The 25,709-nt window shown below is 39.0% G+C and overlaps 1 protein-coding gene across 3 annotated transcripts in view; it reads right to left on the bottom strand.

Annotated features, from left to right (window-relative positions):
* Positions 1–25,709, bottom strand: part of KIF24 (kinesin family member 24) — a 70,979-nt gene that overhangs the window by 17,804 nt on the left and 27,466 nt on the right. For 2 of the 3 annotated variants that reach the window (XM_067041307.1, XM_059072763.2), the window contains exons 2-7: positions 22,947–23,594; positions 21,245–21,352; positions 19,722–19,911; positions 14,391–14,488; positions 9,326–9,541; positions 6,203–6,290 (exon numbers count right to left, since the gene is read on the bottom strand). In XM_067041307.1, the coding sequence (XP_066897408.1) occupies positions 6,203–6,290; positions 9,326–9,541; positions 14,391–14,488; positions 19,722–19,911; positions 21,245–21,352; positions 22,947–23,569 (1,323 nt within the window). In that variant the 5' untranslated portion in view covers positions 23,570–23,594. The remainder of the gene's footprint in view (positions 1–6,202; positions 6,291–9,325; positions 9,542–14,390; positions 14,489–19,721; positions 19,912–21,244; positions 21,353–22,946; positions 23,595–25,709) is intronic. The other variant, XM_067041309.1, reaches the window with a different exon arrangement.

Here is a 25,709-nt window from a genome sequence, read left to right as displayed (position 1 = left end):
TCTATGAGGAAAGCTGCCTAAACTCTAAATCATACAGAATAAGTACCCAAGAGCAATGAAAACAATGTGGAATACTAATCTTGGGGGAGAATATTCAATAGCTCAAGAGCTAATTTACTTCTTGATCTCATATACTCTTTTTAATATCTTTGATGGATTTATCCTGACTAAAATCCCCAGGGCATAACTTGGCTCCAAAGTAAGATCCCATCATACCCATCTGTCACAGTAACCGAAGCAAAGGACAGAAATGTGCATCACAGAATGAATGATCACATCCACCTGTTCCACCACGATGCAGTCATAAAGGAGACCAGGACTGATGTGTGGGAATATGGAAGTGATGAGTTATCACAATTGCCATGAGCCCATGATTTCCTTTGAGACCACTGCCCCTCCAAATGGGAGTAAAGGCTAACTTGGGTCCCTTTGGCCACAAAGGAATGGGGGAGAAGAGGTGAAGCCTCAGGAATGGCCTCAAGCCACTGAAAACACAGCCATATAAGAATATCCTGCCCTGATTTGGGGGAGTGTTGATTACTGAGAATCAAAAAGGTGAAGAACTTTAAAAATATTTGACAGAATCCTCACAGTAGCCTAAGGTGAGGTGAGTATGATTGTTATGCCCAATTTACAGCTGAGGAATAAATTCAAAGGTTGATTTGCTCACAAACAGCTGTTTTGTGGCAGAACCAAATTCCACATCTAGTATGTCTGATTCCAAAGCCCATGTAGTTTCTACTACACTGTGGGGCACTTAGGACAAATTCATCTATTTTGCAGTGAATTAGACTAAGAAAGTCCTATCTAATTTTTTTCTCTATCTCTCAGAAGTTTAATTTTTATCATATTGAACATAGCTACAGTTTCCAGATTGAGACCAAAAGTTGACAGAGTCAAACCTTCAACAATAGTCCATAAAAACAAACAGGGGTAGGTACTTTTAAAAAAATTAACTAACTAATAATAAATTCCTCCATGGCCTAAGCAATAGTTATGTCTCTAAAGATTATCAGTGAGATTCAGAATTGTATTTTAGAATCAAATTTTAAATGCACTCATTTTGTATATAGCTTGCTAAAAGTTTAAAGGGACTATCTGATGAATCCTTTTGTAAAGAGCAGAAATTGTTAATTTACAAAACTGGATTATCAACTGCATGGATAGCATGTTGCTGCTAATCAGAAATCAGAAGAATTAGAGCAGTAATCCCTTATAATGGGTGTGGCCACTGCCCTCCCAAAAAAGCACTGATAACTAAACCTGGATGCTGGCTAGGTCACTTAAGGCCAAATCTATGACTGAACCATCTAGTTTGTCTGCTGATCTACCTATCTATCCATCCATCCATCCATCCATGCCTTGCTGCAAGGCTTGCCAGATCTTAGTTCCCCGGCCAGGGATTGAACCCGGGGCCACTGCAGTGAAAGCACAAAGTCCTAATCACTGGACCGCCAGAGAATTCCCATGAACCACCTAGTTTAAATGCACTTCCTCATCCTGGCCTCTCTCTATCACTCTGATTTCATACTTTCATAGATTACAATGCAATGATGAGGGATTATTTTAGATTTGTATTAGTCCTTTTTACCAAACTTCTTTTTCATTAGAAAAGAAAGACAAGCTTACTGGGGAAAACTTAGAAAATACAGGAAAAATATAAAGAAAATATATACCTTCCATAACCCCAGAGTTAACAAGATTCTGGTGCATTTCCTCCCATGGTTTTAGGGGTCTCACAGCTCTTTTGATATATGTCTTTTACAAACCCCATGAAGAGACAGGGGAGATCTTTTAAATGCCTACATTTGTGAACTGTGTAAGCAATATGCTTGATGGATAAAGGAACGAACACAGAGAAGTTAAGTGGCTTATCCAAGGTCACATAGGCAGAATATGGTCAGGCTAGGGCTAGAAGCCAGGTACCCTCTGCCACATGTAATCAATGATGCTACTTCTGCTGGAATCTGATGAGAGCTCAGAGAGGCCTCAAGGCCATACCTAGTCAGGAACTGTGGATACTGACAAGAAGCTCAAGGGGTGACCTTGTGGTTCATTCCCAGGGGAGTCAAGAAAGACTGTCTTCTGAGGTTCTATTATAGAGTTTTATACTTGGCTTGTCATTGTGCCATGATGTACCAGATACCTGTGAGTGCGTCTCAGAAAATCTAACATGTTGAGGTGACTTTTCCTGACTAAATGCCTTTTAGAGAAGACATGAAGGAATTTCTGGTCCATGGTCCAGTTTCCTCAGCTTCAGTAACAGTCTGCAATCACCATGTTTTTTTCAGAAACTGTGGTATAAAGCAGCTGAGCTCTGAGGAGTAAAAAATGAGGCAGTTTGTGAAGATCATTAGATAGACTTTTGTAAATGATATACAACTCAAGTGTAGCAGTTAAGAGTGAAATCTGAAGTTAGACTGTCTGGGTTTACATGCCAGCTCTCACAATATGGTTGTTTAAACTTTTGCATTGTGAGAACTTTTACAAATCACTTAACTTTTCAGGGCCTCAGTTTCTTATCTATAAAATGGTAATTTCATAGGTTACTTTTGAGGACTAAAAGAGATAATATGTGGTATGTAAAGCACTTAGTTCTACAACTGGCATATCATATGTTCTCAATAAATATTAATTAAAGAAAATATACTAAAGATCTAACATCTTTTCTTTAAAATGTATTTATTTATTTATGGCTGCGTTGGGTCTTCGTTGCTGGGCACGGGCTTTCTCTAGTTGCGGTGAGCAGGGGCTACGTTTGTTGCAGTGTGCGGGCTTCTCACTGCGGTGGCTTCTCTTGTTGTGGAGCACGGGCTCTAGGCACGCGGGCTTCAGTAGTTCTGGCTCGCGGGCTCTAGAGCACAGGCTCGGTAGTTGCGGCGCACGGGCTTAGTTGCTCTGCGGCATGTGGGATCTTCCTGGACCAGGGATTGAACCCATGTCCCCTGCATTGGCAGGCGGATTCTTAACCACTGTGCCACAAGGGAAGTCCCAAGAACTAACATCTTTGTGTAAACTTCCAAAACTTAAACTATTTCTTTTAAAAAATGTGGGGACTTCCCTGGTGGTCCAGTGATTAAGACTCTGTGCTTCCAGTGCAGGGGGCATGGCTGTGATCCTTGGTCAGTGAACTAGGATCCGCACAGCAGGAAGCGAAGCTTCATCTGCCGCTCCCCATCACTCACATTACGCATTATCACCTGAACCATCCTCCATGGAAAAACTGTCTTCCATGAAAGCGGTCCCTGGTGCCAAAAAGGTTGGGGACCACTGCTTTAGACAAATCATGTTATGTGAGTAGTAAAATAGGGACCTGCTACAATAGAAAGTAGAGACAACTGTGGAATTCTGTGGCACTGGGAAATATTCAGGGACTTATTAATAAGAATAATAGACATGACAAGTTTAACTAGCATCACAGTAAGCATTATATGTATATTATTTCATTTCCTTCTCCGTCACACAACCCAATCATCTGCTAATATCCACATATTTCGGGCTCAGAAAGGTAAAGGATGTGCTCAAGGACACATGGCACTGGGACCCAGCTCCATCCAGACTTTAATCACAAAGCTTCCTGCACAAATACCAAAGACAGGCTATGAGCACTTCAGTAGGAGAGGCACTGAATATAGACTAAGTCTCTATCACTGGCATACAACTGAAGCTTATCTAGGCAAAGCTCTTATTCTGTGGGCCTCTGCTACCAACTACAGCCAAGGCAATGTTAAAGCACAAAACAGATTAGAAGTTCAGGAATGGATACCTATAAGTACATGAAATGTCTGTAGGAATGACTTAAAAGCCCAAAAACCTCTACAAGGGAAAAAATGCCTATCATTTGCCTGACAAGCAAAACCTTGATTCCAAATCTGGTTGCATCAGCAAGTCCTCTGTAAAGGCAGGGAAGTCCTGGTCCCTGCATTGGTAAAACCAGGTAATAAAATACACCTGGAAGGAGAAACTTCTTGGAGGAAGGACAATCCTGTGTGAAAAATGAAGCTGCCAGTTGTGCAGGCAGGTAACAAGTAGCCATGCCTGAGTGAGCCTGAGGGTGATCTGCGATGGTGACATACATGAAGATGACACCTGAGGGTGACACTTGAGCAAACACATAGGTGATACCTGAGTGAGCGTGAATGGTGACACCTGAGAGAGAGTGAAAGTGTGACACCTGAGTTAGCAAGTGCTGTTGTTTCAAGTCAGTAAATGTTTATGAGGGTAACCATGTCAGATATCCATAATTTATATCAACTTTCCACCTTGATCTCAGCTGGCTTCCTTCTTGTACAACCTCTTATGTATTACAGACTGAGGGTATCAATGGCAATAATATGTTCACTAACAAGAAACTTCTGCTTGTCTTAGAAAACACACCTTAGGTTAGAGCAGTGCCATAAACTCTTCCAGGATGAGAGTGATTTGACACCAGATTGCCCACTAACGTAGTTATGACCCATAGCCAAGGAAAAGGGATTTCCTTTCAGTGTTTGATCCTTTCCCATTCAATTGGTCTAATTTCCAAGGACAACAGCATCATGAGGACCAACTCTCCTGAAACTCCCAGCCAAATGAAGGAATGACTAGGGGAGGTAGGGGCAAGAGGACCACAGAGAATAGGTGTATAAGAAACAATTTCCTCAGGACTCTGCAGTGGAGGGAGCTCTGGACAGGTTAAGAATGGTCAACAGCCTCAGAAGAGCCCTTCAACATGTCCCACACACTTTTGTTCTGTGCCTGCCCTTGCAGTCACTAGAAAGGGGCTTTTGGCTCTTAGGTGCCTGTCTAAAACAGCCACACTAAGGTGCCATCCTTGGATTTTGGGTACCAGTATTCAGGAATCTGATAATCACATAAATACAACGTTCCAGCCCTTAAACAAAATTTACCTATTTGTCCCAAGAAAAAGAAACTGTTAGAAAAAGACACGTATTAATGGTGGGCCACCTCGCCATTTCACACACCCAAGTCCCTGGAGGGATGTACTGTGAAGCTGTGCTCAAGGTGGGTATTGTCAAATACCCAGCCTGTCCTTCTAGCCTTCTCCCTTTGACTCTAGCCAGGCTTGTTGGATATACTATGATGGCTGCATGTTAGAATCACCTTGAGAGCTTTTAAAATAATACCCACCTTCATACATTGCTGGTGGGAATATAAAATGGTGCAGCCACTTTGGAAAACAGTTTGGCAGTTCCCCAAAATGTGACTCAGCAATTCCACTCCTAGGCATATAGTCAAGAAAACTGAAAACGTACGTCCACACAAAAACCTGTACCTGAATGTTCATAGCAGCATTATTCATAATAGCCAAAAGGTTGAAACAACCCACGTGCCCATCAACTGATGGATGAATAAAATATGGTATATACATACAACAGAATATTATTCGGCCATAAAAAGGAATGAAGTACTGATACATTCAACAACATGGATGAACCTTGAAAACATTATGCTAAGTGAAAGAATGCAGAGACATAAGGTTGCATATTGTGTGATTACATTTATATGATATGGCGAGAATAGGTAAATCCAGGGAGATAGAAATTAGTGGTTGTCAGGCACCAGGCACAGGGGAAATAAAGAGTAACTGTTAATGGTACAGGGTTTCATTTTGGTGTGATGAAAATGTTCTGGAATTTGATAGTGGTGATGGCTGTACAACTTTCTGAAAATACTAAAAAAAAAAAATCACTAAATTATATATTTTAAAAGGGTAATAAAAGCAGATTTTAAAATACCTTTGGAATGATACACAAAAAACTAAAAAAAATATTAGTTGCCTCAGGAAAAGGGAATGGAAGGAATATTTTCATTGTACTTTCTGAATTTTGAATCCACGAGAAGGTATTATCCATTAAAATTTTTATTGAAAATAGAATATTTCTCTCCAGCAGCCTTTACCAGAGCCCACTACCATAAACATACACATTAGCAGCTTTTGAAACTGGCTCAAAAGTATCCTCTCATGCATTAGGCTCTCCCACATGCCTTACTTCCCACTATCAAGGCATTGAGACAACAACCTTGTAGAGAAAGGAGCCAACCTCTCAGAAGAGGATTCATATTTTATAAATGTGAAATGGTATGTTTGTCATCACCCTTTGCCTAAATCTGAGTCCATTATATTTGCGAGATAATGCAAAATGAAGTCTTCCCTGGTGCTTAGGCTGCTACAGTGGGGTAGTAGAGGAGGAAGAATTACCTCTAAGAGAAGCTCCACACTATCCACCTGAAGTTCTCGCAGTCCCACTATCTGTACCACATGCTTGCTATCTTCTCTTGCGAAGAGCCTGAGGATGCAAGAACATGGTTGGTTTGGCAGAGCTTCAGTAACAGACTCCCCAGAACCCAACCCACTACTCCCCATTAAGTAGCAGTTTTGCTGCTTGTGTGGGATCCCTATGCATTCTCCTCCCCCCGCCCCCACACCTCCTGATTCCAGCCCAAGGCTTCAGAGGCAGTCCTTGATTGTTTTAAACAAATCAGCATCTTTGGCTACAACGAATAGAATGAGCATTTAACCCAGATCTATGCCAATCAGTGGATGGTGTATTCCTGGCTACAGTGATTGGTTCAGGAGTGGATATGGGATCTTCACTGGTCCCATCAAAATAAAGTCCTAGTCTCTGTTTGTTAGGTGCTCTCTTTTTCTCTCTAGAAGTGAAAGCATGTGGCCGTGGGAGCAGTGGCAGCCATTCTACATCCACAAAAGAGACAGTTTGGAATGAAGCTAATACCATGGAAGGTAGAGCAGAGAAATGCAAAGAAACCGGGTCTTTATAACATCACTGAACTGCTAGAGTAAAAAGACCCTAAGGCTTGACTATCCTCTAGGCCTTCTAGTTATAGAGCCAATGACTTCCCTAAATGCATAAGCCAGTAAGAGTGGGGTCTTATTTTACTAAATACTTGCAACATAAGGAGTCCTGATACATTTTCTAAGGAAGCAAGGAATAGCTGGTGTTGCAGCTGAAAGCCTCAGGCCTGCGTGTAACAAAATGAATAGTTATGGTCTACCATCATCACTGAACCAGATCCACCAAGGGGCATGTATTGAATCTATCAAAGACTCTAAGATTATTTTCTCCCTTAGTAAGATACTGATTGCCAAATAAAATAAAATAAAATAAAATCATAATGGAATTTCACTTCACAGCCAAAAAAAGGTTTTCTCAAAAAATTTTTTTCTCCATCTAAACCTTACCCTAAGTTTCCAAATTTTTACAGAAGGATAGGAAAACAGCCTCACCAATGCCCATGATCTCTCAGAAGACAACTCTATTGGAACAGTTTGGTTTCTGGAATAAAAGAAGGATCTAGCTTTCAGAGCTTTCACATCACTCCTGAACATACTTCCCAGGCCCCAGAAAAGTTCCTAATGAATAGCCTAAAATGCACTGCTGTATTTTTAAATCATAGAAGCAAGAAGTATATTTTTATCACTTTTTATGCAAAGGTAAAGACAACTTATCTTCTACTTTAAAGAGTTAATTTTAAGATCTTTAAACTTTGGTTTCTAGTCTAAGAGGTAGACTGAGCACATATAATTCTATCTACCTTTGACAAAGCCCCTCTTATAGAAAATATATTTTATTTTAAAAACAACAGGATAAGTCATAACAGCTCTAAACAAACAAGAAAGAGTATTATCAATGGAGCAGGACATTTCAGAAGTCTCAAAAAGGTAGGAAATAAGAGATATTAGCCAATTAACCAGAGACATAAAAAACCCCACAAAAACCCAAAAATCCCACAGCGCAAGACACTTGCAGAATAAGTGTGGGTATTCCCTAGTGAGCCCCACAGAAGCTTTAAACCCAGAAGTTAGCATATTCCCATCCCCTTGGCTATAATTAAAGAATGTAGAAATAACAGGACAGTGTATCGGGGTCATTCACTAAAGAACTGCACTCAAAAACAGCTGGATATCCTGACTGTCCCTTCACACAAAGAAACAAAATGCGTGCGCACACACACACCCACACACACACACCCACATACCCCCCCACACACACCAGTGGCTTTTATTTTCATGCTAACTGTTCTTTAAAGGAAGTGGCCATTCTGACTGGAAAGGGCTTCTAATAAGGGTATTGAGGCTTGAAAGAGAAGCTGTGATGGAGCTAACTTGAGGCTTCAAAACCAACACAGAGAGAGTAGAAAAGAAAAGCAAGTCTTCCCCAAAGCAACCCCAAAGTAGCAACCTTCTTTATCTGGCAAATGTGTCATGACTGAACCCCCAACACCTGTACATTCTCTGAATTGTGGCATACTGAAGGTCCCTTTTTTGTTGAAATAGTCCACAGGATGGTGGCCTGCCTAAGCCTACTCCAGTGACTTCTCCAGTTATGCTACTCAATACTCTAGTGCCCCTGTATGACGGGGGCCACCCTATCATGCTCTCCATGAACTGGAGCTGCTCCTCCACCCCTACTCCCCATTCCAGTGCTTTCCTGGAACACATGAAACTTGCATGACCTTTTGGACAGCTCTGTAGGGGCTTAGATCTTTGCTGGGGGCTAGTGTCTTTCACTGATTTGGTTTCCCCAGACTTCCACCATGCTCAGCCTCAACTCACTCCTCTTCACCTGGTGTGGCTGCTCCCAACATGTCTCAGGTCTGGTTAATTCTGACCTCTTATCCTTCCACTTCCCCTGTTCCCTCTCTCTCCTCCCTGTTCTCCCAGTCAGTTGATATCTCCACAACTTTGTGGCCTCCTACTCAGTTAAAATCATCTGTTTCAACCTAAACAAAACTTTATGCCAGAAAAATACAATAGGGATTTAAAATCAGTTACTGAATGAATACATTTCCAAAGTACTGTATTATGTTGCAAGGGCAATAGGTTAAGCCTTATAAGAGTTAATGTGAAGAAAAGATTTTCTTTTCTTTTTACTGATATCAGAAAACTATCATTAAGTTTACCCTAAGATTACTGAGAAGAAAAACAAGAGGAAGTGGCAAGGAAACATTATAGTTCTTCCAGTGTAATAATAGGTCCAAAGAACAGGAAGGGATTTAAGTATACGTTGCTTTCCTGACTTCCTGAAATTATAATCTTTTTCACAGACCAAAATAAAAGGGATATAGTTTTTTGATAAGCATTAGGATACTGATCACTTAAAAAATATTAATGGAAGGCTAATTTGTATTTTTCTCTAGCTGAACTGACAGTTTGAAAAAAATATGCATCATATTCAGGAGACTCTCATTTCACAAAAGGGCATTAGTGTACCAAAGCCTCTCATTAAATCCCATGATTCAGTGGGACTCTGGCTTAAAACAATAAAGAACAGATTTACAGTTTCCTACTCATATCCAATACCTTTTTCTTCTATTTAGGAGGTCATAAAGCTGTCCACAGTAGATTTCATAGAAGCTGATCCACACAAAACAGTGCCTTCTTGGCTGGGACACTTCTGGTTGTCTGAAGATATCTTTGGCAGCCAGAGCATACAGTCCTGGGTTCTGATGAGTTCCTATCATGGTATAGGTCTTTCCAGCACCTGTCTGTCCATATGCAAAGCAAGTGGCATTGCCTCTGGGGGAAGAATCATTTGTATTTACTTTGAAATATTAAGAGAAATGCTAATCTACACACAGATTTTTAAATGACAAAAGTCAGGTGGAAAAAGAATCCTTGAAAAAATTCAGCTAGAAAATATAGATCCCTTTAAGGAGAAGAGGGCTTTACATTATAAAAACAAGGGAGGAGGAAAAAAATTCTCAAAGCAGTACGTGAGTTTTTTTACTAGGAATTTTTTATGGAACTGGTAAGACCATAAGACAATTCTAGAAAATAAGGAAACAAAGACCTCATGTTAGGTGCTTTAGAGGATCCTAGAGAAAAAAAAATTGTGTTAATCCTGAAAGATAAGTTTGGTGAAAGAAGTAATTGAGAATTAAATACAATAAATAATAGAAGATCATACGATAAACAGGATGGTAGTGACCACTCATATGAATACTAAGGAAGTTTAGACAGAGGTAAAATCAATTTAAGTAAAATATTTGAAGGACTCACACAAGAGATCTTAGGGCCTCAGTTTTCACTTTCATTGATAAACTACTGGACTACTTGATTTCCAAGATCCCTTCTAGCCCTGAGGTCCTATGATTCTAAGTGGGAGTCACTATCTTGCATGTAGATACGTGCATGTACACACAACCTGTATGAGTGTGAAAAACTGCAAAATAAGAGATGGACAGAAGAGATGGGAGGCCAACCTGCCAGCCAAAGTATGTTTTAGGAGGAGATGAGGCCAAGATTACCTGAGTACTGTGAGGTCCTATGCACTGTGTAGCCCTAGTATTATGTAGTATTAAGTAGAGAGTGAACATAATGTTACGCAGTAAGTAGCTATTGCAGACTCTTGAACAGGAATCACATGGATTAATGATAAAAGTAGCTACTTGCAGCAAGAAAAAAATTCTATGTATGGACACAGGGGAGGGAGGCTGGAGGTGGGCAGAGAGATGAATACATAGAAAGGACATGAAGCCAGATAGAAACCAAAGAAAGAATGATATGACAAGAGCAAAGTAACCATGGAAGTGTGAGAATCAAGAGATGGGAGCTAATCAGATTTAAGTTGTTTAGAAGCAGAGACCGGTTACTCCTTGTGTTTTAAACCATGGCTCCCAGCAGTGTGGGCACTTGAATACACTGGCAGAGACACAGTTAGGAAAAGAATTACAAGAGGAAAATTTGAACACACTGAAGAACAGCTAGCAAAATGAGAATAATAAAGAATAATATCCACCTTATCTTCTGAACATTTTCGTGATGAACTTTTTTAAAAAAAAACAACAGATGAAGAAAGCTCTTATTATACTGTACAAGAACTAACCTAATAATTTCACCTAACTTGCAATTCTCTTTTCATTAATGTTTTAACATTCTAACTTATTTTAGAAACTTGCTCTCTCAAAAAGCACTCCCTAAATTTGGTGCACAGGAATTGAACCTGAAAGAGATTTCACTTTAAAAAAAATTTATTTTAATGAATTAATTTATTTTGGCTGCACTGGGTCTTAGTTGCGGCATGAGGGATCTTTTACTTGTGGCATGCAGACTTCTTAGTTGCAGCATGTGGACTTCTTAGCTGTGGCATGTGGGCTTCTTAGTTGCGGCATGCAAACTCTTAGTTGCGGCATGCAAACTCTCAGCTGCAACATGTGTGCAGGATCTAGTTCCCCGACCAGGGATAGAACCCAAGCACCCGCCGTTGCGAGTGTGGAGTCTTACCCACTGGACCACCAGGGAAGTCCCCAGAGACTTCTGTTTAACCTGCTCATGGAAGAAAAAAAAGTAACTTCTACACAACAACAATAAAGACAACACAGGGATTTCCCTGGTGGCGCAGTGGTTAAGAATCCGCCTGCCAATGCAGGGGACATGGGTTTGATCCCTGATCCAGGAAGATCCCACATGCCATAGAGCAACTAAGCCTGTGCGCCACAACTACTGAGCCTGCACTTTAGAGCCCACAAGCCACAACTACTGAAGCCCACGTGCCCTAGAGCCCACGCGCTGCAACAAGAGAAGCCACTGCAATGAGAAGCCCGTGCACTACAATGAAGAGTAGCCCCTGCCCACTGCAACTAAAGAAAGCCAGTGGGCAGCAATGAATACCCAACACAGCCAAAAATAAATAAAAATTTAAAAAAAATTAGAGGGCTTCCCTGGTGGCGCAGTGGTTGAGAGTCTGCCTGCTGATGTAGGGGACGCGGGTTCGTGCCCCGGTCCGGGAAGATCCCACATGCCGCGGAGCGGCTGGGCCCGTGAGCCATGGCCACCGAGCCTGCGCATCCGGAGCCTGTGCTCCGCAACAGTGAGAGGCCCGCGTACCAAAAAAAAAAAAAAAAAATTAGGGACTTCCCTGGTGGCTCAGTGGTTAAGAATCCACCTGCCAATGCAGGGGACACAGGTTCGAGACCTGGTCCGGGAAGATCCCACATGCTGCAGAGCAAGTAAGCCTGTGCACCACAACTACTGAGGCTGTGCTCTAGAGCCCACAAGCCACAACTACTGAGCCCACGTGCCACAACTACTGAGGCTGTGCTCTAGAGCCCACAAGCCACAACTACTGAGCCCATGTGCCACAACTACGGAGGCTGTGCTCTAGAGCCCATGAGCCACAACTACTGAGCCCACATGCCTAGAGCCTGTGCTGTGCAACAAAGAGAAGCCACTGCAATGACAATCCCACGCACCACATCAAAGAGTAGCGCCCGCTCACTGCAACTAGAGAAAGCCCGCAAGCAGCAACCGAGACCCAACACAGCCATAAATAAATAAATAAATTTATTTTAAAAATAAAAAGACAACACAAAAAACAGGCAAATGAAGATATCTGAATGGCCAATAAGTACATGAAAATATGCTCAGTATCATTAGACACTGGGGAAATTAAAATTTTAAAATATGAGGAAATTCCCTGGTGGCCCAGTGGTTAAGACTCCGCACTTCCAATGCAGGGGGCCCGGGTTAGATCCCTAGTCAGTGAACTAGATCCCACATGCCACAACTAAGAGCCTGCATGCTGCAACGAAGATCCAGCATGCCACAGCTAAGACCCAGCACAGACAAAATAAATAAATAAATATTTTTTAAAAAAACCCATAATGAGATACAGTTCCATTAAATTGGCTAAAATAAAAAAGATTGACAATATCAACTATGGTGAGGATGCAGAACTGCAATTCTCATACATTGCTTCTAGGAGTATATAACCATGCATGGAAAATCGTTTGACACTTTCTTATAAACATACACCTATCCAATGACCCAGCAATTCCATTTATAGGTTTTTATTCTAGATAAATTAAAAGATGTCCATAAAAAGACTTGCATAAAAATGTTCATACAGCTTTATTCATAATACTCCAAAACTGGAAACAACAACCCAAATGTCCATTAACAAGAGAATGGATAAAAAAAATTGTGATAGGGCTTCCCTGGTGGCGCAGTGGTTAAGAATCTTCCTGCCAATGCAGGGGACACGGGTTCCAGCCCTGGTCCTGGAAGATCCCACATGCCGCGGAGCAACTAAGCCCGTGTGCCAGAACTACTGAATCCTGTGAGCCTAGAGCCCGTGCTCCACAACCAGGGAAGCCACTGCAATGAGAAGCCTGCGCGCCGCAACAAAGAGTAGCCCCCAATTGCCACAAGTAGAGAAAGCCTGCACGCAGCAACGAAGACCCAATGCAGCCAAAAATAAATAAAAATAAAAATAAATTTATTTTTTAAAAAACCACCATTATGCTATGCAAAAGAAGCCAGGCATAAGATATACATTGTAATGATTCTGTTTCTATGACATTCTAGAACAAGCAAAACTAATCTATAATGACACAAAGCAAGTCAGTGGTTATATAAGACCTGGGGGTGAAGGTGGGAGGATTAACTAAAAAGGGACACAAGAGAACTTTCTGGGGTGATGGAAATGTTCTATATCTTGTTCCAGGTATTGGTTACTTGGATACGTGCAACTATCAAAACTCATCAAACCTGAGTGCTTCTTAAGATCTGTGCATCTTAATGTATGTAAATTATACCTCAACTTTTTTAAGTTATAAAAGTTATTTTAAAAAATAAAAGTAAAAATACTCTGAAATCAGTTACTCTAGCAGGCTGTTCAACATTTTCTACCTGTACCTGACTACATTTAAAATATACAAGAGGTCCCTAGTACCTACTCTGTCCCATTTAATGTTTATGTATGAATAATTATTTTAAAATTAAAATGAAACTATAGCTAGAATACATAATTCCTATTATTAAAAGTTCAGACTAACTACAACCACTTACACCTTCTTATTCTGAGGACTTTGATGAAATAAAATTGTTGACAGGGACTTCCCTGGTGGTGCAGTGGATAAAACTTTGTGCTCCCAATGCAGGGGGCCCGGGTTCGACCCTTGGTCAGCGAATTAGATCCCATATGCATGCCGTAACTAAGATTTCGCAGGCCTCAACTAAGGAGTCCACATGCTGCAACTAGTGAGCCAGTGAGCTGCAACTAAGGAGATTGCCTGCTGCAACTAAGACCCAGTGAAACCAATAAATAAATAAATAAATAAATAAATAAATAAATATATATATATATATATATATATAGTTGACAGCTTATATTTTTCTGCTAAGCACAGAGAATCAATATCATCAGTATAAATGGAAATTTTGCTGAATATTTCTAAATGCTTTGTGAATCCTATCAATAGAGACACTGAATTTTCCAGAAGAGTCTAATTTAAATTCATTAGGTCAAAACACAATTTCATGTTTAATTCAAAATAATTGAAAAACTAAGTAACATTTATAAAGAAATAAGATTTATGGAAAATAGAAAATAAAAGGCAGGAGGAGCAAATAATTTCTATCATACCCCTTGAAAATATGCTGAATGAGTGGGTGAGTAGTTTTCATGTATACATCTTGATTGGTGCACGCCTCATCAAAGACTTCATCAAAATAAAAAACATGCTGAAAAAGAAATTTGGTTTTTATAGAAAGAGACACTTTCTTGATTTTCTTCATCACTATTCTAGTTAACACACAATAAAGGCACAAATACATTTTTTTTTTCACAAATACATTTTTAACTAATAGTAACTGTCCATGACAAACTTAGAGATAATAAGCAATCATTAACTGTCAAATGACAGGGCCTTCTTTTACTTGAGATCTCTGTAGACATGTTCTCACAATGTAAAAACTAAACCACCCAATTTTTGTTCTCTCTTAAGGGAAGTAAATTAAAGAGTCCAACAGTGAGCCAATCTTCCTTAGGTCTAGGAGAGGAACTGAATTCTATGGAAATTATCCTCACAGCCCACCTACAGTCAGCATATTTGAAATATGGGGGGAATTCTAGAGGAAGATCTTTATTCCATAGGTTACATAGCTTAATTTATAATTCCATAAATATTTATTGCTCAGCTGGTAGCATGTATATTGCAGTAGGCACTTCAAGGGGCCCAAAGAAACAGACATTACCCTACTCCATAACCTAAAGATGTTAATCCAGACAAGTATACAAATGACCACAAGGTAGAAAAAATTTGAGAGATAAAGCACATGTGGAATTCAAAAGAAAAACATAATCTCTCTGATTGGGAAAGACATTCTGAAAAAGCTTGTACTAAGAATGGGCCATGGGGGAAGAAGAGGAATTTAAGAGGTAGGGACTGAGGCAGGGAAGGTATTCTGGGCACGGGGGAAACATGAGCAAAGAGTCAAAGCAGGAAAGCACAAAGAATCTTTAGGGGACAGGGAGGATTCAATGTGTTTGCCATATAGTATCTTGGCAGGTAGAAAAGTGAAATAGAAGGTGAGAATAATGAGTTAGAACTATGTTGTAGGGGTCTTGGGACACCAGCCTTACGGGAAGGGGTAGAATGCTTATATTTAATTCAGTAAAAGTGGAAAGACAAAAAACTGTGCAAAGGAGAGGGATGACCTGAGTCAATTTATTGGAAGACTAATCTGGCTTCATACTGTGAATGGATTGGAAACAGGAACACTAGTAATTCAGTGGTGAGGTTAAGAAGGGTCTAAATTAGACAATGACAATGGAAATAAAAAGGAAATAGATGCATAAGAAAATTGGCAATGACTGGTTGTGATAGCTGGGGAGAGAAAGGAGTCCAAGATGACTCCCAAATGAAAAACCATTGTAATCTGAAAGAGGAGAGATAGGAAATCCCATTAAATTGGGTCTGAAAAGCATTACTTCAGCAGCTGTAATAATTTCCATAATTTAGAGGCTCACTACGTTGGCAACCCAACTATATCTGAGTAAGAAATCCTAATAATTTCAAGTCTGATTGTAGCATCATAATGGCAGTCTACACATAATGACTGAGAGCTGAGGCCCTATCTTCTGCTACCTTCTGGGCCTGCTCTAAATATTCAGTTAAGAAAAAATTTTATGGCAAGTCTGGAAAAGTGGACTCGAGCCAACTTATTGTGGGTCACCATACCCCAAGTTCAATTCTGTTTCATGTACCATTACATTACATTAGAATGGAAATTTGTTAGGTCATCTGAAAGAAATTGGGTCCACAAAGTCAAATTTATCAATTAGAGGGCTTCCCTGGTGGTGCAGTGGTTGAGAGTCCGCCTGCCGATGCAGGGGACACGGGTTCGTGCCCCGGTCCAGGAGGATCCCACATGCCGTGCAGCGGCTGGGCCCATGAGCCATGGCCGCTGAGCCTGCGTGTCCGGAGCCTGTGCTCCGCAACAGGAGAGGCCACAACAGTGAGAGGCCCGCGTACCGAAAAAATAATAATAATAATAAAATTTATCAATTAGAAAAAATCTCCAGGGAATTTTCTGGAGGTCCAGTGGCTAGGACTCCACGCTGCTACTGCAGGGGGCACGGGTTCATTCCCTGGTCAGGGAACTAAGATCCCGCAAGCCACACGGCATGACCAAAAAAAAGAAAGAAAGAAAAAAAAATCTCCAAAAGTTAGGAATTGAGAAAAAAATGAATCTGTGCAGCATGATAAAGAGATCTGTGAACATTTAGTGCTCTGAAAAATATGATTGATTTTAAGAACAGTTAAATGTTTCTAACTGTTTTAGCTTGGTCATAGGTAGATGGGGGTTCATTATACTTTTGATTAAGCTTGAAAATGGCAATAATAAAGAGTAAAATATATTTCTAAAATCTGACTTCAATGGACATGATTTATATCTAACTCATAACTGGTCTTTAAGCAAAGAGACAAATCCATTCTTTGCTCAAATATCACTGTAGGTTTTTATAGTTAAGTATGAAGTCAAAAGCATTTTTGGCATTTCTCAGGAAAATAAAAAAATGAATGGAAGTAAATGTGGATATACATTTTTGGGGGGTTTTCTTTCATTTCATGAGTATATGGCTATTCTTCTCTTTCCATAAGTGCTCTTGGATAAATACCTTTGAAAGCATGTATTGACTAAAGGAATTAATATCTTTCCTTCCAATAGGATTTAAGTACTGATTTTCCCAGTAATTTTGTATGAATCTTTCATGAAAGATATGTGAACATACAAGATTACTATTATAATTCATGTGCATCACATATGCTTTCATTTGATCATATTTTATCAATGAAGTTGGATTAACATTCACTTTAGGCAGTTCCCTGGTGGCCTACTGGTTAGGATTTGGACTTTCACTGCCATGGCCTGGGTTCAATCCCTGGTCAGGGAATTGAGATCCTGCAAGCAGTGCAGCGTGGCCAAAAAAAAAAAAAAAAATTCACTTTAGCTTTGATATGATCAGAGTTGCATAGTTTATTTTTTAAATAAGTTTTTAAAAAATTATAAGTGTCTTTATAGAATATCTCTGGAAAAATACACTTAAGTAATACTGGTTGTCTTCAAGGAGGAAATGGGATTAGAGACACTCTTCATTGCATACCGTTTTGATTTTGAAATAAGTAAATCTATCCTATTCAAAAGTTCTTACTTTTTTTTTTATAAGAGCAACACTGCTGACTGCATAAAAAGATTTTAAACATGGATAACAACAGAGAAGAAAACCAAATTATCTGTAAATCTTACTACCATTAGAGATGGCCACTATTGACTTTGATATATTTCAGTACCATCTTTTTTTTCTCTATATATATTTTTATTTAAGAAATTGGAATGAAACAAATACAGATATGTCTCCTTGTTTTTTCACTTATTATGTTATATCCTAAAATTTAATGGTAAGTAGGACAGCACACTATATGTATATAATCACATAAGTAACAAATGAAGATTTGAAAGGGTAAGATGTTTAATTAAAGGACACATAAACCTATTTGAATTCCTGAATAAGTTTAAAAATAAAACCCAAAGAATCTAGTATCAATATTTATTTGCTATGTTTGCTATGAACCTCCCTTTTCTTCTTTCTACTTAAGAAAAAGGGGGAGAAAAAAGGCCTCTCAACACATATATTATAAGCATTGACAGGTAAGGACTTTGACCTATGAGAGCAAAGGTCCAAAGTTCAAATAGCAGAGAAAGTGCTAAGGAAACTATGGGTATTCAATAAGTATTGACCAATGGCAATGACAAAGAAGTAAGGTTATTGTGTTCTGGGATAATGGAAAAATACAAAAGATAAGATGATGCCTCCTTTAGGGAATTACTGTGACAGAAGCATCATTAAGGCAGTCTTGGGTAGATGGTGATTGGATAGGGCTATTACCATGGCTATAAGTAGCCATGGAACTAGATAGTATTACAACTAATTGGTCATTTGGACCATCTTCAATATAAATACCTCCCACCTAGACCTAATAGACTGTGCATTGACCAGCAATCAATAAGGCTGTTAAAGTGACTGGGCTGGTTATACAGTGGCCTAGTAATTTAGTGCCCATAGAGAGACACAGTAGATTGCTTTGAATGTTACTGTGAAAGCCAATTTTGGTAAGCAAAGAAAAGAAAGAACAATGCAAGTGTTAAAGAGGGGAGAGTATTAACAATTTGACTTCAGTGTTAAAGGATTTATTCCAGTAGAGTAATATCTCAGCTGACTAAGGTGAATTGATTGCACACCAGATTACTCACCACTTTCTTTTTCTTTCTACCTGTCACTGGGTTTTGTTTTGTTTTTTTGCACCATGTGGCTTGCAGGATCTCAGTTCCCTGACCAGAGAATGAACCCAGGCCACGGCAGTGAAAAACACCAAATCCTAACCACTAGACCACCAAGGAACTCCCAGTCACTGGGTTTTGAAGCAAGAGAGAGAATAGAATGAACATAATATGAACATGCAGGGAGGCAGATTCAGATAAGAGAAACTCTGAATTCCCAAATCTTAACATCTGGTGGATTATCCCCTGTTTAAGATTATTCATAATTGCTTCATAATTTTAAGAGTACCTAAAATATGGTATCTTCCATCTGTGGGGTTTGCTGCTTTTCTAAGAGACTGAAGGAATTATCGCAAGGGTACCTATCAGCTAGGAATAAATTCCTTTCAGTATCAAACCCTTTGCCCTTGGACTCATCATGATCATTCTGGCAGGGAGTGAACATTTTTTAATGTGTTTGAACTACAGTGTTTTACTTAACCCCTTAAATGTTCGATGTAAAATCACATCCCTGGGTTATATTTACTCACTGCAATCTACCTTGTACAAAGTGGCCTGTTCAGGAGACCAATTTCCACCAAATTAAGCCTAGGCCCAAATACAAGTGATAATCAAAATAAGCAGTTGGCTGGCAATCTGGGGTCTTTTTGCTCAAAAATATACCCTCCATCATTAAACTCCAGACTCGCACTCAGCAGAATGAGAAGTTCCCACTGTGAGAGACAGGAGAGAACTGAGACTGTGTGACCATCTCATAGTCGCTCTGGTGCATACGCTCAGTGACTGGCCCTGGTTACCACCAGTTCATTATTTACACTCTTTATTCCCTCACTCGCTCTTTTCTGACTTAATCTGTGTAATTAAGTTCACATAAAGCATGTTAAGTGACTGTATGATGCAACTCTATTGCACAAGAGTGGAGGAGTTACGTTTTTGTATCCCCCACTGCACTGTATTTTTTTAAAATGAAGGCTAAGGTTTATCAATGATTTAATGCAATGCCACATCAGGAATGAATTCCAACACCCAAACCCAAAACTGGATTTTAGAATTTGTACTGCTACTCAAACAAAAAACAAAAAAATTGACAATTGATAATGTTAGTTCCAAACATAGAAGGAAAGCATCATACCTGCAGAATATATTGTGTGAGGTCAACTGCTTCTTTCTTCTCATGAACAAGTAGAGTTTCTTTGTCTTCTACAGTAATAATATTAATTTCTCCACGACGTACCTCCCTCATGCCGAGAGGGCGTTTTCGAACACAAACTCTGATTTTCTCCCTCTCAGTCCAAAGATTCTCTTTCTCTGAGGTGCTCTGGCTGATATATAAGTGAGCTTTAATTTTTAATAATATGATAAAACTACTTAAGAGGTCAAAGTATCAGTACATTTTGTTATATATTAGGTGTAATACACGCATACACACATATACACACAATATGTTACACACTGAAGTGTTGACACTGAGTTCTTTTATTCGCTATAAATCCTTCTGATTACTTCTATCTCCCTCTCTACTCCACCCCACCCAAAAGCAGGTTTCTTGCTTCCTTTCAATCCAGTTATTATTGTACATTTATTTATTGTTCTCTGGACCATTCAATCCAATTTCTTTTTCTTTCTCCTACCTGGGTTTATTAAATACCTTGAATTTGGTGGTAGGTTTCAATGTATTTTCCCCCTGTTTCTCCCAGGTATATCTGGCACTCCCTTTGTCTTGTTTTCTTGCATCCTCTTTTTGCCTACCCTGATATATATTTATTTGTTAGAACATGATCCTATATTTCCTCTTCCCAGGACAATTTTATGACTGGTGCTAATTCACCACTAATTCATCTTTCTATTCAGATACATTTCTTCTCTGGCGACTTCAGTGAACTCATCAACCTTAACATCCAGAATATTGAGGCAATATTCCTGGGGTTAGGAACATGCTGTGAAGCACAGGAAGCTCAGCTCAGTGCTCTGTGATGACCTTGAGGGGTGGGATGGGGGGGGTGGGAGGGAGGGAGGTCCAAGAGGGAGGAGATATAGGTATACATACAGCTGATTCACTTCATTGTACAGCAGAAACTAACACAACATTATAAAGCAATTATACGTCAATTAAAAAAAAAGACTACTCAAGCCCTTTGAAGCATGTTTTGTTTTTTTAACCAACGTAGAGTATACATCTAAAAAAATGTATCATTTTGACAGTAAGTGTGGCAAAATCTTGACAATCATTGAAAATGAATGATGGGCATGTGGGGGCTCACTGTTCTATTTTCTCTTCTTTTGCATATGTTAGATTTTTTTTTATAAGAAAAGAACAATCTTTTTTCTTTTTTGGCCATGCTGCATGGCTTGCGGATCTTAGTTCCCCAACCAGGGACTGAACCCCGGGCCAGCAGTGAAAGCGCTGAGTCCTAACCACTGGACCGCCAAGGAATTCCCCAGAAAAAAAACACAAAGTTTTAATGTATTCTAAAACGCTCTGGTTTTACGGCTCAACCTTCCCTAGAAGAAATAAAATATATCTGTCTGACATGCAGAGTTAATACATCTAGAGTTAGGTCTGTTCAAGATCTTAAATAAGTCAGGGCAGCCAGTTATCTAAATGCCTTAGACTTTTATTAAAGTTCTGAGTCCAGTAATTTATTTTGAACTTACCTGATTTGAGGTATCCAAAGAGAATGCTCTTTGGACAGGGATGACTCACTAATAGGAAGCCTTAAGTTGGTGAGGGAGTTTCTCAGGGTTCTGAAACTCTGGTTCCTACTTAGGGTTTGGGTGAGAAGACAATATTGAGAATTATTGGGGAAAATGTACTTTCTTACCTCCATTTCTCTAATATAATAAGGAATGGGAAGAGTATGATAGTAATGATATAAAGTGAGAAAGCTCAATTGAATAGCTTTCATTCTGGGTTTGCCATGTACAAACCTCTGTGAGAGCACTTATCTCACTATATGGTTGCCTGTCTTCCCACTTACCCTGCCCCCTAAGAGTCTGAGAGTCTCCAGATATCCTAATTATCTTTATATCTAGGATCAGGGCAAGCAGAGGTGGTACTTTATATTTGCCAAATAAATAAAACAGCAATATTTAAACTAAAATATCCATTCTATCTAAATTAAATAATGCAAAGTCACATCTTTATTCTATTTATAAATAATTCCAATTTAGATTTTATGTGTTGTTCAATAAAAGACTAACATTCAAGAAACTATTTGTTCTTTCACCACTGAGCTAACCAATAGGACAGCAACAATCCTGGCATTGATGATCATAGAACAATCTAGTCCTTTCACAACTGAAAGAAGAAAACAGTACTATATGCTCTGTGCTTTGCTAAATCAACCCCCCCCCAATTTTTTTTTCTTCCCCAAACACTATAGAATTCACTTACATATTTCAAATTACTAAAGGCATTTTTACCTTTAAAATTGGGTCTTCTATTTTTTTAGAATAAAATAACTAGTTGGTTATGAAATCTTCTGAAACCTTAGCCAATATAAGACCAGATGTAAATACTTTGTTTTAAGGTATGAATAATAGCCTTTATTTTTTTTTAAAGTGGCTTAAGAATGTATTTTATTTCTCTACAACTCACCATCTATAACTTTTAAAATAACAAAACAAACAATACATATTATTTTTAAAAGAATGTATTTTCTATCATATACCAAGGTTGGTATTAGGGATTACTTGATATTTCACCTCTTAGGGACCTTATTTCAAATTCTAACTTAAAGCACTGTCACTCTGACAACCAAACTCTAAACTCCATCAAAAGTGTCTTACTCTTTGAAATGACCAAAATCATCTGTCCTTCCAGGGCTGAAATTGTAGAAAGCACTCAAAATCAGGACCATATCTCAATATGTGCAGGTAAATCAATTGCTCCAAAGACCTATTTAATTCAACTAGTCGAATTAAACAGTTGTTTTTGACTAAGCTTCATGCCTCCTGGCTGAAGTGAATTTGATAGCCTTAAAAAAAAATCCTGTGGATTGTGTAATTTTTTTTTTCACTGCAGAGGCTAGTTAACTATTGATATTTTACCTTCATGGATGCATTAGATGTATCATGTTACACTATAGTAATAAAAATATGTCTGCTATAGGAATAATAGCAGACCCTGGTAAGTAGCAGCTGCTTGATGCACATGAACAATATCATCTCCCAGCTGGAAAGTCCAAATTCTTCATTAATTTCCCCTATCAAGTTACTTCCATTATCACCGCAGAAGCTGTTCACTATCATTTTCTGTAAATACGGAATAGCTGGTCTCCTCTGGTCATGGAGAAGCCTGCCCTTGCCTAAGGCTACCCTCCCTCCAAAATTTAAAAAGAAAAAAATAAGTTATTACCTGATATAGGAATGAGGGACTCCATAGTTATACCCTGAAACATGAGAGACTCTTTGCATAATGGGACTATCACAATCTCCCTGTATTGGAGAAAAGTGATTTGATGAAAAGAGTGAAGTGTTAGTTTCTTCTTGTAGGTAGGAATCAGCAGCTGTGGCATTCAGAATTCTTGTTTTTGTACAGTACTGGGAATCATCTGGTATCAAATGTTCCAGTACTTTTAGGTAACTAGACTTCTGTTCACTTGTAGATAAATGTGATAAATCGCACAATTCAAACTGATTGTTGCTGGTAGTTCTGTCTTTGTTGTCAGCAGGAGAATCAAAATGCAGTTGCCTTCGAGGGCCAGATCTAGATTTCTGAGGCTTGATGCACAGACTGCTTGTCTGTAGAGGATACTCTGGGCTACTGACTGCTTTATCTTCTTCCTGCATAATCTTAATGATTTTGATAAGTTGGAAGAGACGTTTGCGGTCATTCATGTCATGGACTCCCAATTTGGAGTAGTCTTTCATTGTAACATTGGCTAATTCATCTATTTTCTGAAGGCCAAGGGCAGTAAAATGAGGATAATACTGTGCAAGTTCAGCTTCACAAAGACATTCATATAACCAGGATGTCATTTTTGTGAATGGATTTCTATAAACTCTGAAGAGAAAAAAAAATTCATTCACTTGAAATATAGTACATATAATACAATTATTCTTTTAAAAAATGAAAACCACAAAAGAAACATTCAGAAAAATCCATTCTAGCATACCAGGTTTTCAATAAATATATTTTTCTTCTAAAATGATTAAATAGCATAGTGCATAAGGATGCTTATAATACATTTGTAGTAACAGATGTAATTTGTCCATCTGCTTAATAAAAAGAGACTTTCAATTGTGTATACACAAAGGTACATGCACACACACATAACACAAGTCACTTACTTATTTCTAGGGAGTTCCTTCCAACCTTGCAATGTCTACTTAACATATACCACAAACTACTAAAACCTTGTTCCCAACTGCTGATTGTTACAGGACTAATTTTAGATGTTCAAGTTAATGTCAAGGCATGTTGCACAACTGTTTCCCATGATTAATGAACAAAGGATAAGAGCTCTTTCAGAATGGAAAGCAGAATTAAATAGTGGATCACAGAGGATCATAAATGAATATAACTCAGAGGAAATCACATTTGTGTTTGCTGAGTATTGGCAGAAGTTAGTTGAATAAAGAGGTAAAAACATCATTAATCTAGAACCTACTAATTCAGGATTTCAGATTATTCTAAAAGGTAGCTGGTTGTAGATGTCTACCTATACAGAACATAAATAAAAGAAGTCACCTAGGGGGACTTCCCTGGTGGCACGGTGGTTAAGACTGTGCTCCCAATGCAGGGGACCTGGGTTTGATCCCTGGTCAGGGAACTAGATGGTACATGCATGCCACAACTAAGTTTCTCATGCCACAACTAAGGAGCCCACCTGCCACAACTAAGACCCAGTGCAACCAAACTAATTAATTAAAAAAAAAGAATTTACCTAGGAAATTAATACTATGGTCAAGATTTTAAAGGTTATACATTAAAATGCTTTAAAAATTTAACACCAAGCTATTTAATTAAATACTAACAAATGATGTGGTAATAACACATAATCCTGGTCTATTATTAAAATCCTGGAGAACTCCCTGAGGAGTTAATCACTGTTAACAAATAGTTAATCATTGTTAATCAAGTTCAAGTAAAAGAGAATATTCAAAAGTAAGTAAACTACATTTTCTCTTTAAAATTTTTTAAAAATAATTCAGAGTTTTGGGGGGCTTCCCTGGTGGCGCAGTGGTTGAGAATCTGCCTGCCAATGCAGGGGAAACGGGTTTGAGCCCTGATCCGGGAAGATCCCACACGCCACGGAGCAACTAAGCCCATGTGCCACAACTACTGAGCCTGTGCTCTAGAGCCCACCAGCCACAACCACAGAAGCCTGCGTGCCTAGAGCCCGTGCTCTGCAACAAGAGAAGCCACCGCAATGAGAAGCCCGTGCACCGCAACGAAGAGTAGCCTCTACTAGCCGCAACTAAAGAAAGCCTGCGCACAGCAACGAAGACCCAATGTGGTCAAAATTAAATAAATAAATAAATTTATATATTTTAAAAAATAATAATAATTCAGAGTTTTCAAAATTCTATTAGTTAGTTCTTGGTAAAGCTTTTTTGTTTTTCATTTTAATTTATATTTTATCTTCACTCTAAGAGAAACAGAGAAAGAGGTCAGGGCCAGGTAAAAGTGATGATTAAAGGACCTTGTGTTAGGACTTCCCTGGTGGCACAGTGGGTAAGACTCTACACTCCCAATGCAGGGGGCCCGGGTTCAATCCCTGGTCAGGGAACTAGATTCCACATGCCTGCCACAATGAAGAGTTCACATACCACAACTAAGGAATCCATGTGCTGCAACTAAGGAGCCCGCAAGCCACAACTAAGGAGCCCGCCTGCCGAACTAAGACCCCATGCAACCAAATAAATAAATAATTTTTTTTTTTTTTTAAAAGGACCCTGTGTAATAAACATTGGAGGAAATGCTACTTAGGCTAAAGAAAAGGCCAAAGGGGCTAATAAGTAACACATTGTAAACTCATCCTGCCCTTTTCCATTTGTAGTAGATTAAAAAAAAAAAGTCACAAATTCTTTGCAGGTCCTTCCATCAAGAGATGGAATTTATTTCTCCTGTTGCATCTAGGCTGGCTTTGTGACATGTTTTGGCCAACAGAATGTG

This window comes from Kogia breviceps, chromosome 8 (assembly GCF_026419965.1).
Source record: "Kogia breviceps isolate mKogBre1 chromosome 8, mKogBre1 haplotype 1, whole genome shotgun sequence".
Lineage (NCBI taxonomy): Eukaryota > Metazoa > Chordata > Mammalia > Artiodactyla > Physeteridae > Kogia > Kogia breviceps.
Note: the sequence above shows the minus strand (reverse complement) of the source record. Positions and strands in the feature narration are given on the sequence as shown.